Here is a 12,343-nt window from a genome sequence, read left to right as displayed (position 1 = left end):
GGTCTTTTTATTTTTTTACATTGGCCAAAAGTGGAAGTTTAATTTTACACAATTTTAAATAAAATGAATAGGAATGCAGCTGTTTGTCATATCTAGTACTTTCTTTATTGCAGACTAAAGATAGAAACTCACCTTAAAAGGAAAAAAAAAGACTTCAGATATTTTAAAGCATTTTTTAATTAGGTGGAAATCAGACGCAAAAATCAAACTTTGTGAAGCCGATCAATATAAAGTTATTTTCATGAGGTCTGTAGCAACAGTGATATTAAAGTAGGTTGTTTTTTTTGCAGGTGGAAAAGTTATAAACCACAAAACAGTTTATGTACACTTTACCACACAAAAGTAATCTATGCACATCAGTGGCCCCCCTTATATTTATGACAGGAAGTTAACCCAATTACAAGCCTCAAGCCTCCACTTCAGGAAGTAAAGCTTTAAAGCTTGACAGACCAGATCCATTTTTAAACTTTAAGGACACGTTTATTCCCAACTGCATGTTGACAATTGGTCCTCTTGAGAGCTTTTGGTCACATTTCTGTTCACAGCGGGTTTCTCCCAATACTCCAAGAACCTTCTCCACATCAGAAGGAGGTCTTGGCAAAGCAGGATAACTGTAAATGATTAATTCGGGGCTTTGCAATTCCCACTCAGAGACACGGGCGTGTTTGAACAAAGTTACCGAACTACAATGGAGTTAAAGCAACAGAAACAACCGTTTGTGGTCTTAAATAGAGCCCTCAAATGTCCACAACCCTCCCTGCAGAATTAATGGAAGGCACTTGAAAAGGTTTCAACGGCGCCGGCTCAGTCCGAGTCTTCATCGTCCAAATACTCTTCAGCGTTGCTGAGTGTGCGGGTAACATCTGAAATGAGAGAAATTGAAAAGGTGGTGACCCTCTCTGGTGATCTTTTGATCCATCTTTCCATTATGATTATGCTGTTTTTAGCCAAAATCAAAATACCTTTTTTTTTTTAAGGACATAGTTTCTACAGAGCGGCAGTAGTTCATCAGAAATTTGCCTCTGAATGGTGGGCAGGACTCTTGGATTAGAGCATCCCAGCGGCCCAGCATACTTTCTGCCCTTTATTTTTTAAATCAGCAATTTTTCATCTGCCCCTGATTCACAATGATTTGAATAAATACTCAAATACTCATACTCAAATGCAATTTTGAGTATTTTTCCTGATAAGTCCTCCATAGTCAGAAAAATGCCTCATGAACATAAAAAACGTGATTTTGATTGGAGTGGGTCTTAAACCTACAGGCTCTGTGTGCAGCCTTGATGACTTTCTTGAATAATCTGAAAAAAGCTGAAAGACTACAACATTTTTTGTCAACAGCTGCATTTCCATTTACTAGGAAATTGTGCAAATTGGATTTGCGATAACAATTTTGCTTAACTGAAACACGACAATGAGAAAAAAAAAGTTTTCGCGCTCGGAGGAGGTGGTTTTTGAGGCGTATCGAAATTGTCATTTCTCAAAACTACAACGGAAACACCTTTTTCAAATTACATGAGTCACGTGACCAACAACCGGATACCACTCGCTGCTTTGAGCGCTGCACGGTGTTGTGTGGAATTGTTGGATCTGTAAAATTGCCAAACAAAATTTCCTAAACTGGCTTCCCCCACGTGTGCGGAGCTCGCCGCCCCATGGCCTTAATAAGACGCTGAAGTCTCCTTTGATAGATGATGATGAGCACTAGTGCCGTGGCAGAGATAGGACTGTATCTTCTGTCAATCAAAGCATTGTTTACATCCGTCGACATGTTTTTGAACGACTTATCACGCGAGTTGGTTTATATCTATTCGCATAATTACGATTTAACGGAAACAGTGTAAATGCGAAATTGAGTTTTTTTTTAAACATTTCTAGAATTTCGCTAAAGTTATGCGCATTTGTGTAATGGAAACACAGCCAGTGATTCTCTCTTTTTTGAAGTAAAAATACTGACTTGACACGGACTGATGTAATTTGATTATTTCTATATAATCAGAAATCTAATTTTGTAGTTATTACACAGAAAAAGCGATCCCCCTTTTAAACTAACAGTAAACAGAAAATGTGTTCATCAAAGGGTTGTGGGTGTAAAAGGCTCCACCCCGCAGTCGGCTTCACTTACTGCTGGCCTGCTTCCTTTTGAGGAGTGACGCAGACTGGGCGTTGGTGGCCATGTCCAGAGCCAGTTTATTCTCATTGTTCCTGATGTCCGTCCGTGCATCTGAAACAAGGAGATGCAGAACTACGACTACAAAGCTTTAAGAGTTTGAGGGATTCCCTGGTCATTCTTTTATTTGATTTCTATCAACATGAAGACATAAAAAAACAAAAAAACCTCACCTTTGTTGAGCAGCATTTCCACAATGTCAGAGTAACCCTTCCAAGCTGCAGCATGCAGCGGAGTGTCCCCAAGTTTATTCTGCAACATAACAATGCTGCTTTAAGATGTGTTCATTACACTCACTTCACTTCATTTCTTTACGATTTTGCGTGAAACTGTCCAATGCCAGGCTTCACTGCAAGAAAAACAGTTTGTTTTATGAGTCAGACAGAAAATCTGACGTCAGCTTGTGATACTTCTGCTTCCTGAAAGAGCTCTTATCGGATTCCACAGGACATTTAGTAAAGTGAACTTTTCCCCCTTAATGGAACAAATAAAGGTCTTCTCATTTGTACTCTTTAAACAAGGCAATAGCATTAAATACTTCCACAAAGTAAGAACTTCCTAATTCTAGATTTCCTACACAGCAGCACACGCCTTAAAACCGTGCAGACACGGTTTTTGGACTGAACCATTTCCAAAATAAAGATGGCGTTGTGGAGTGGAGGTCCTGCAGGCGTCTCCAAAGTGTTTCCATAACAAAAAGAAAGGTTACCATGACATAATAAATAAAATATTTATGATTATATATTAATAACCTTTTTTCAGTTTTATCAATTCATCAACGTGGGCCTCCCCTCAGTCTGGGCCCCCTACTTTTCGGTGCCCCAGCTTTAAGACTACGGCTTGGCTAACCAAACTGCTGACAATGATGGAAAAAAAAAGTCCATCAGGCTCTCTTATTTTTAAGGATTTCTATTTAAAAACAATTTTCTAGTGAGAAGAAAAAACTGCTGATGAAGTCCAACGGGGTTCCCCTTCCAAATACTGTCATCAAACTGCAGCTGACATGCTCTCTGACAGCCATGAGGTCACATACAACACATGACAGATCTGCTCAGTCTAGATCAAAACAAACGGTAACATTTGTTTTTAAATTTCTTTTTGCATGCCACATCACTTATTAGGAAGGGTTCCCCCCCATCTTCCCTTTTCCAGGTTGACAGACCTGCTCTCCTTACAAAAGGGACACATAGATTTGCTGGGAAAACAGCTAGTTTTTCCAGAACCTTTAAACCATTTCATAATCATAATCATTTTTTAGTTTACTACCTATTAATTTCAAAAGCTTTGCATTGTAAACCCTAGTATGTTTTAATAAATGTGACATAAAATTGGTGTAAAAATAATTTTTCACTATCAAAATTAAACAATTCTGAGCAATGGAGGTTAATATCACATGTATAGGGGGGGTGTCACTAATATATTCTTTAATCTTAACTGAATTTTAAAAGTTGGTTTTATGTGTTCCAGGTTCATCAAGTGTGTCTAGTCTAGGCAAAATTTATTTTTTTCCCCAGACACTTGTACATTTGTCTTAAACACCATAACTTCCTTTTTGACCCCAACAGTCATGCGGATATGCTCAATCTTAATGAACTAGTGTTTTAGTCACGTCTTCGAACTGGACTGAGCGACCCCCTCCCCCCCTCACATTCCAAACAGGAAGTACTTGCTGGTTCCAAGAATCTGAAATCCTACAGACTTCTATAGAGACATAAACGGCTGTTACTCAGTCCTCATGCTTGTCAGAATGCCCATTCTTTGTCTGTTACCTTTTGTTTTTAAAATGTTCTTGATCATTTTTTATTCAAGTTATAAACTGACCAATCAGAGGCCTCAATAATAATAGGAGGTGGAAAGTTTGAAACGTTTGACAGATTCTCCAGAGTCCGCTTTCAGGTAGTGGAGGTGTGGACTTCCAACAAGCTCCCTCCTGATTGGTGAGAGTGGTTGCCATGGACTCGACCAATTACTGCTTATTGACGATTTCTGATTCCTAACATGGCGGCGGCATCCATATCGGGAAAAAATGGCGACTAAATTGAATTTTGTGAATTGATATATTCTCTGTCATTGGTCTCTACCAGACATGCTTCCGGTGTGTAGAGGGCTAATGGCTTGGATGATTTTGATTCTTATGAACGGTCTTCATATGAACCACGACTGTGACTAGAACAAACCCCAGCTATGCTGTTGCTGCAAATTCTGCACAGATTCATGATAAATGACTGGGGAGGAATGAAGGGGCGTCTGACCTGCTGGTTGAGCTCCACGTTGGACTGGCTTAACAACAACTCCACCACATCTGACCAAAAAACAAACAAACATAATGATGGCACATGTTAGAAAAACAACCAGGCAGGAACAATGAAAGCCAGACACAAACTTCCTGCTTTCCAGTGCCTCACTTCTCATACAAATCGAGGTGGTCATGGTGAGTTAAACTGCAGTCACTAATGCACAGGAAGGTACCAGACGGAGCTTCCAGGTGTCTTCAGTGTTACCTTTATGTCCTCCGTGGCATCCCCAGTAGAGAGCAGTGTTTCCAGCCTTGTCCAGTCCGTTAATTCCAACCTTGTTGTCAACACATTCTCTCAGCCAGCTGAGATTACCTAAAAGCAAAACAAAAAATGAGCATGGAAACGGTTTTCACATCATTTGAATGGTGTGACAGGTGTTGGAAAAGTGATTGACATTTAGATCATCTTACCTCTTTTAGCTGCTTCGTGCATTGGATTGTCGATGGACTCTGCCTGCTCAGCCACTAAAGATACAGAGCATCAATAAATGCTACAGGCAAACTTCATGACCTCCATTCATGAACGTTTTTACTCACCATAGTTACTTGGAATTAGCCCCGTCCTTCCTCTGCATGTCCCCTTCCACCAATTACTGTCACTCTGCAGTTAAAAACTAAAGTCAGGGATTTGTTCTGTGCATCAATGCCGAAGAGTAAATGTGGAAAATTCAGGAAAAAAGAATACATGACTGAGGACGAAACATTTAACACAAAAGAAAAAGAGACAAACTGAGAGAAAAGGAGTTTAAAGAGGCACAGAAAACTGGAAAAAAAATAACACATTACTGCAGCTCACTTAGATATTTTACTCACTGTGTCAGAGATGTACAAAATGTCACCTTCTTCAAAGTACAACTCATCTGGCTGAAAAGGGGAAACACAGTTAATCCATTTACAGAGTAAATGTCATCTTTATTTTTTATTTTTATCTGCATTTCTGTGATTTATTAAAACTGACTTGACATCGGATTTAATATTTCCTTTTAGCAGCTAAATATGTCATTTATACAGTATTTTTGAGAATATTTTAAATATTTTTATGAACATTTTAGGCTGAATAAAGTATTGGGAAAATATATAACAAACATTTATGACCATCAGATGTTTTCATGATTTTATTTATACAAATATAAATCAACTTTAAATCATTGATTCATAATTAAAACGAAAATATTCTTACTGTTCTGGGATCAAAGTTGTACAAGGCTCTGAAAACCTTGACTTGGCCTAAACAAAAGAAAAACAAAACAAAAACATGACCAATGCTGGTTATGATACTTTTTTTGTGTTGCTGCTTGCAGAGACGCATTAAATGACATTTGAGCATAAAAATAAGCCCTGCTACCCCTTCACAGCATCACATACCAACAGCTTAGTTTCAGTCAGATTGGATCTGAATGCAGCTGCTCTGCAGCAGCGAGTGTGGTCCACTGACAGAGGTGTGGCTCCTTTTGTGGCTAGGACAGCATACACCAGTGCACATATGATGTGTAGTCACTGTCGGACACCAGCTGCCCTCTGGGTCTGTGAAGCTGCTGCCTGAATGCTACCGGAGTGGTTGTGGCTTTTATCCTGGCGACCCTACAAAAGCTTAACACGCCATTTGCTTCTTGCAGGGTGCCATATTTGTAACATATATGTGCAGTTTTTACAAAACAGAGTAACTAGCTGGTTACACACGAGTCTATGTTTGAACCATCGCTTTGCATCAGAGGATAACAGAACCTTTTAATGCCACTTTTTTTAAAATAACAAATGCTAAATTCAAATTGAGATTTATACCCTTGACTGGCCAACTATGTTAGAAGTCATGAATCCTGATAATTCAAAATGAGCAATGTTGAGGTTTTTTGTTTTTTTTAAATTGAAGCTTAAATAAAAGCAAATCACATGACCTGAGGCTGTGTCTGCCTTCTGCTGCTGCACAGGCTCTCTTTTTGAGTCAAACACTGCATCACTGTCTCTGAGGCAGAGGGGTTTGGTGCTGCACAAAGTCTGGTCTGTGCAGCAAGCATGTCGGCTCTACAGGCCTGGTCATGCCATTCAAAACACACACATGCCTGTGCTAACAGCACCAGGAGGGTATTCCAGAAAGCAGGTTATGCGAGTTACCATGGTAAGTTTGTGGCTAAGGAAGCGGATAACCTCAGCTTTCGGTTCCAAAAATGGAGGTACGTTTCAGGGTATGTCAAGTTGCCATAGCAACTCATGCTCTGAACATAACCTGGTCAGGAGCAGGTTTAGTTGAAGGTTAGTTTGGTTTCAGAGAGGTGAAGCAGCATGGCGTGTCCATTTGAAAATGATTTAGTGGATGAAGAAGCTCAGATAATACTTTTTCCACCGTGAGAGAGTAATAAGTCCATGTATGGATATTGGAAAGATAAACCTTTTACTTTGATCTAACTTAATTATTTGCTTCAGTTAAGATCATTTTTTTATTTTTTAGTTAAATCAGCTTAAAAATAACACGTAGTTTTCAGACAGTTTCAGACAGTTTGAACTTTCATTCAAATTAATGCTGCTGTTAGATCGGCACCGAAAGGAATTGTGGGATACCATTCCCTTTGCCTGTATGGACGGATTTGGATTTAAGTGTGGCTTTTTGACCAAATGTGTTTAGTTGTTTAACTGTGTTTTGCCCAGTTATTTGTCTTGTTATATTTAATTATTTCTGCACCATGAGTGAGTGGGAGAATAATGAGTTTATTTAGCAACTCCTACTGCTTAGTGATGTAATGCTAATGTCAGAGAAATGTTACATGACATGTTTCATGTTGTGAATCCATTTTGTTTCATTTATTTTATTGTTATAAAAGTGAGAATATCTACAGGCTAAAACTTAGACATGAGAATTCAAGAAGTACAATTAAGATGGGAAAACATTTAATTGAATTGGAGTCATATGATATTTATTTAGATAAATATGTACATTTGAGTTGTTGGATAGATAAAAGAAATTAGGTTGAATAAATTTAACTCAATTACTTGTTACCAATTGAATTAATTCATTTAAGTTGGATAAGTTATATATATATATATATATATATATATATATATATATATATATATATATATATATATATATATATATATATATATATATATATATATATATATATATATATATATATATATATATATATATATATATATATATATATATATATATATATATATATATATATATATATATATATATATATATATATATATATGGAGCCAGTTTAGCTCGTGCTGGTTTGCGGCGCCTTCCGTCCGTGAAACCAGGGTTCGACTCCGGGCTGCTCCCTGTTCCCTTCTCTACCTCTGCCGGTTCAAAGCCCGGTTTGAGAAGGTTGCGTCAGGAAGGGCATCCGGCGTAAAACATTGCCAAATTTACCATGCGACTTGTTCGCTGTGGCGACCCCTGATGGGAGAAGCCGAAAGTGGAAGAAGATATATATATATATATATGCGTCACAATGAAAATAGAAATGAGACAGAAACCCTTCCATTTTTTTTCTCCAAGCAGAAACAATTTCTTTTGCTGATGATGCAGCCGTATTACTTTTTTGATGGACGTATAATCTTCATATGCTGTCATTAAAATCTCCGACTCTGTCTCACTGAAGTATAGCACTCTTTTTTTCTCCACTTTCTGGAATACCCCCCAGGTTCCTGCAGCAGTTCAAAACCAAGACAGTTAAAAGACAAAAGAATTCATCATCTCCAATGATAGAAAAAAAAAGCTATGATTGTGTTTAACTGTCAGATGTTGCTGGAGCTGATCTTTACACAAAAATGCACTTCCATGATGAATCCATGATGGATTTGTGGTACCTTAAAGACCCACTCCGATCATCTTGTGATCTATTGTAAAATCGTTCCTATATTAAGGACCTCATAGTCTAGTCTGACAATAAGCCTGTCCAAAGAGGAATGTTTTCAGTCTAGCTTTGAATGTAGAAACTGAGTCGGCCTCTCTTATATGAGCTGGGAGTTTATTCCATAAGACAGGGGCTTGGTGGCTAAACGCTCTACCTCCAACCGTACTTTTACTAATTCTAGGAACCACAAGCAGTCCTGCATTTTGCGAGCGAAGTGTTCTGATTGGATGGTAAGGGACTATGAGGTCCTTAATATAGGACGGGGCCATTCCATGTAAGGCCTTATAGGTTAACAGGAGGATCTTGAACTTAATTCTAGAATCAACTGGGAGCCAATGGAGCGAAACTAACACAGGAGTGATGTGATCTCTTCTGCTGGTTCCAGCTAACAATCTAGCAGCTGCGTTCTGAACAAGCTGGAGACTTCTTAAGGAACTCTTAGGACACGCTGCTAACAAGGAGTTACAGTAATCCAGCCTCGACGTAACAAATGCATGGATGAGTTTTTCAGCATCACTCTTATTCAGAGATTATTTAACTTAATGTTAGTTTGTTTAAATTAAACTTAATAATAACTATTTCTCTTAAAAGGCTGCTAGAAGTTGAAGCTGGGGTAACTATGGTACACTGGGGTTCTGTCCTCTTTCCTTTTTTACTTCTACCCTTCCTCTCCTCTATTCTTGATCATAATTTATCATTTAGTTCTCCATGCCTCTGTTTGGTGCAGTGCGATTCATGTATTGTCCCTCTTTTCCTCTCCCCTCCTGGGGAGTGGGAGTGCTTCCAGACTCCAGTTGGCTCATCCGTGCTCCAGTTCCTGACCGTTTACCTCGCCTTTGCTCCTGCTCCTACACCTGGCTGTGGATCCTGCCTCTGGCTCATCTCTGGCTCGTCTCTGCTCTGTACCTGACCGAGTACCTCGTCTCTGCTCCTGCTCCTACACCTGGCTGTGGTTCCTGTCTCCGGCTCGACTCGCGCCTTTGACTGTCCCGATAACCACGGCTGGATGAAGCTCGTCTGCTGGACTTTTATATATGTAGTTGTAGATTTAGATAAGTTAATTCTTCTCTAAGATTTCTGGTAAATCGCCTGTCCGTCCTGGGGGAGGATCCCTCCTTCATATGGGCACCCCTGAGGTTTCTTCGTTTTTTCCGGAATCCGGTTTTTTTGGGAGTTTTTCCTTACCGCGAAGGGGGGTCTAAGGGCAGGGATGCCAGTATAGCTTAGTCAGTTTGTTATTTCATTTTAGTATTTTCCTATTGAACTCTTTGTATTCGTGATCCTTTTGATTTCATGTTTTACTTCGAAGCCCATCGAGACGACTGTTGTTGTGATTTTGGGCTATACAAATAAAATTGAATTGAATTGAATTGAATAGTGGTCTTTTAATTACAATCAAGTCATTTTTAAAAACCTGTTTTCAAGGACAGTTTCTGCAGAAGGGCGGGAGCAATAAACTTTGGAGTTGTTGACTGTTGGCACGGAGCAAGCCCGTCCCCCTTCCCCTCCCCAATGCTGAGAGCTGCAACAAGAGCAGGACATGGCCGCTGATATTGTTTTAGCAGAGCTCTGGTATCAAGATAAATTTTCTGCCAGGGGATCAAAAACATTCTAAAAAGTTTAATTCTATCATAGTTTAATAAATAATGCATGCTCATCACAGTTGAATCGATGTTTCGGGACTGGATGTTTATGCCTGAGACCCCGTAACGTATTTTTGACAGCTTGTTAACAGGGGAAATTTCATTTTTAAGACTTGCAAAAGTGGTCAAATCGTATTTAAAAACATATGTTCAATGTAAAACTCAATTTTGTATCAATATATTTTTGCGAAGTGCATTTAATTTGTACACAACTTAGTCTATTGACAATTCCTTACCCCATATGGATTTGTATATAGAAATAGTGAGAAATGAAAGCTAAATTCAGCTCCGTTTTCCATATCTACTGTATTTTTTGGAGTATAAATTGTCAATAATTGCATAGTTTGCTTGGGTGCGACTTACTGTATGTGATTTTTTTTTAATAATTTACAACCACTAGAGGGCACTGCAGGTGTGTGAATCACTATTTGCTACCAACTGCAACGCAGAGGAAGATGCACCGCTCAGTCTTATGCTACGCACACACCCGGTATGTGTGGTGCGTTCAAGAACATACTGAACGCAGGTTTTTGAACACACTGGACTGTCGCTACCCTATACCACAAGAGGCTTAGTAGAAATAGTCGAGGCGGTGCAAATCTCACGAATCTTGGTCGGCGCCTTTCCCTTCCCAGCTCTTTTCTGATATATGACACAAACTACAACTATTAATTTCTTCTTCATGGGCAGTTTTCAAGCAGTAGTTACCTCTGCGTTTTGAAAAGAACTCCAGCCATCCGTCACTACCAAATTCGAGTCCCTGATTGGTCAAAGTTGAACTGGTTTAACTTTCGATGCACGTTCAGCGGCTGCACGTTTTATACATGTGTAAAACTTAAAATGTGTGTAGCGACACACGAACGTCAGGCCTTTGAAGTCCACGAATACATACACTTTAAGTTGGAAGTAGCTGCTCAAACATAGGTTTCCGAGGCCCAGTGTGAACGTAGTATTAACCCCGATGTGGCAGAACTGTTCTAAAGTGACCCAAATGATGATGAATTCAGATTTAGTCATTTGAAGTGATGTAAAGAGTTTAGTTGACTTGTTAGCATGTTCTTTATGCTATAGGTTATCTAATGACATTTTTTTATGTTGTGCTTTATACAAGATTCTCCCTGTTTCATGAAGCTAAATAAGCACCAACGTGTTAGGATAGTAAAGCGTGCAGATATTCATCCTTTTATTGTAATCTACTCCATTATTATGATTTGCCTCTCCCGATGAAATGTTCGCTTTTGATCTCGTATTTAGTTAAATAAATTCCTCTCAAAAGTGCCAGTGGACTTATTCATATAAAATTCATTCTTTTTATTATTCATTTTTTTTGCTGCTGAAATTCAAACTCCACAGCGATTTATAGTCTGAAAAATACGGTATGTCCTCCATTATGAGGCAAAAAATGCCACAAGAACATTGCTCAAAAACACATTTTCATTGGAGTGGGTCTTTAAACATGGAATTTAAATCCATGTTACATGAAAAGACAATCGAGCACATTGAAGCCACACGCCTGGTCTTGTTAAAAATGACTGCAATCCTGGCCGTGTGTGGTCATGAGCTGTTGAAGGAGCATTATTAGGACAGACTGATAGGATGGTCAGGATGGAATTCAAACACAGTAATCCAGGGATGCATGTGCTTTACATTTGAATGAAACATGTTCTTTTGTACAAAACTCAGTATTTTGTTTGATTTGCACACAACAAAACCATGAAAAAAAGAGCTTGTGTCAATGAACAGACACGTGTCCGTGGGACTGGTGGAAACAAACAGAGTGGGAGTGGGTAACCGGATCATCCCCCTTTCACCTCTAAAAACGCGCTGACTCGCATCTCCAGTCCTGTGATGGAAATAGGGAAGTGGCCGAGGCCTGCAACCTTAGTTAGTGGCCGCCCCCCGTCAATCAGCACGGAAACTTCAAAAAAAAAATCCCTCAAAGAAACCACATTCCTGCCGCGGGCCTGGACCACGACTACGGGGATGAGTAGCAACTTTTATAGCCCGTCATTTCGCTGCTCTTTGCAAACCGATAACGTAACCTTTCATTTCCCGTCATTTATACTAGCGAACCGGCCACGAGCCCAGTGTGAGTGAGTGAGTGAGCAGAAGTGTAGACCAAAGTTTAACATCAACCTCGTGAAAAGTTCGGTTTTTACCTGGCTTGGCCGGCTTGGGAGGAGGCTTGGACATCTGTGGGGCTCAACGAAAAAGGAAGAAGAAAAGAAGAACGAGGCTTGAGCCGAAACGTCAAACTGTGAGACAGTTTGCACCAAGAGCTCCCAATGAGGAAGTCCTGAGGCGGAAAAGTGACTCTGCGCATGCGTGGCACCTGCGACTGAAAATGAACTGATAGATAGATAGATAG

The 12,343-nt window shown here is 39.4% G+C and overlaps 1 protein-coding gene across 1 annotated transcript; it reads right to left on the bottom strand.

The window, feature by feature from the left end:
• Positions 1–159: 159 nt before the first annotated feature.
• ostf1 (osteoclast stimulating factor 1) lies at positions 160–12,333 on the bottom strand. Its single transcript, XM_004072202.5, has 10 exons — positions 12,135–12,333; positions 5,647–5,693; positions 5,280–5,330; positions 5,004–5,067; positions 4,878–4,931; positions 4,672–4,779; positions 4,423–4,472; positions 2,344–2,422; positions 2,126–2,224; positions 160–863 (listed from the first exon to the last, which is right to left on the bottom strand). Exons 1-10 carry the CDS (start codon positions 12,166–12,168, stop codon positions 805–807), a joined length of 645 nt encoding a protein of 214 aa, XP_004072250.1. The 5' UTR covers positions 12,169–12,333; the 3' UTR covers positions 160–804.
• Positions 12,334–12,343: the final 10 nt, after the last annotated feature.

Source organism: Oryzias latipes, chromosome 9 (genome assembly GCF_053564925.1).
Source record: "Oryzias latipes strain Hd-rR chromosome 9, Olatipes_Hd-rR_3.1".
NCBI lineage: Eukaryota > Metazoa > Chordata > Actinopteri > Beloniformes > Adrianichthyidae > Oryzias > Oryzias latipes.
Note: the sequence above shows the minus strand (reverse complement) of the source record. Positions and strands in the feature narration are given on the sequence as shown.

Coding starts and splice junctions, on each gene's coding strand:
- ostf1 (XM_004072202.5), bottom strand. CDS start 12,168: ATGTCCAAGCCTCCTCCCAAGCCGGCCAAGCCAG. Junction 2,423..4,422: donor ACGTGGAGCTCAACCAGCAG/GTCAGACGCCCC, acceptor GTTATGTTGCAG/AATAAACTTGGGGACACTCC. Junction 864..2,125: donor CAAAAGGAAGCAGGCCAGCA/GTAAGTGAAGCC, acceptor CTCTCATTTCAG/ATGTTACCCGCACACTCAGC.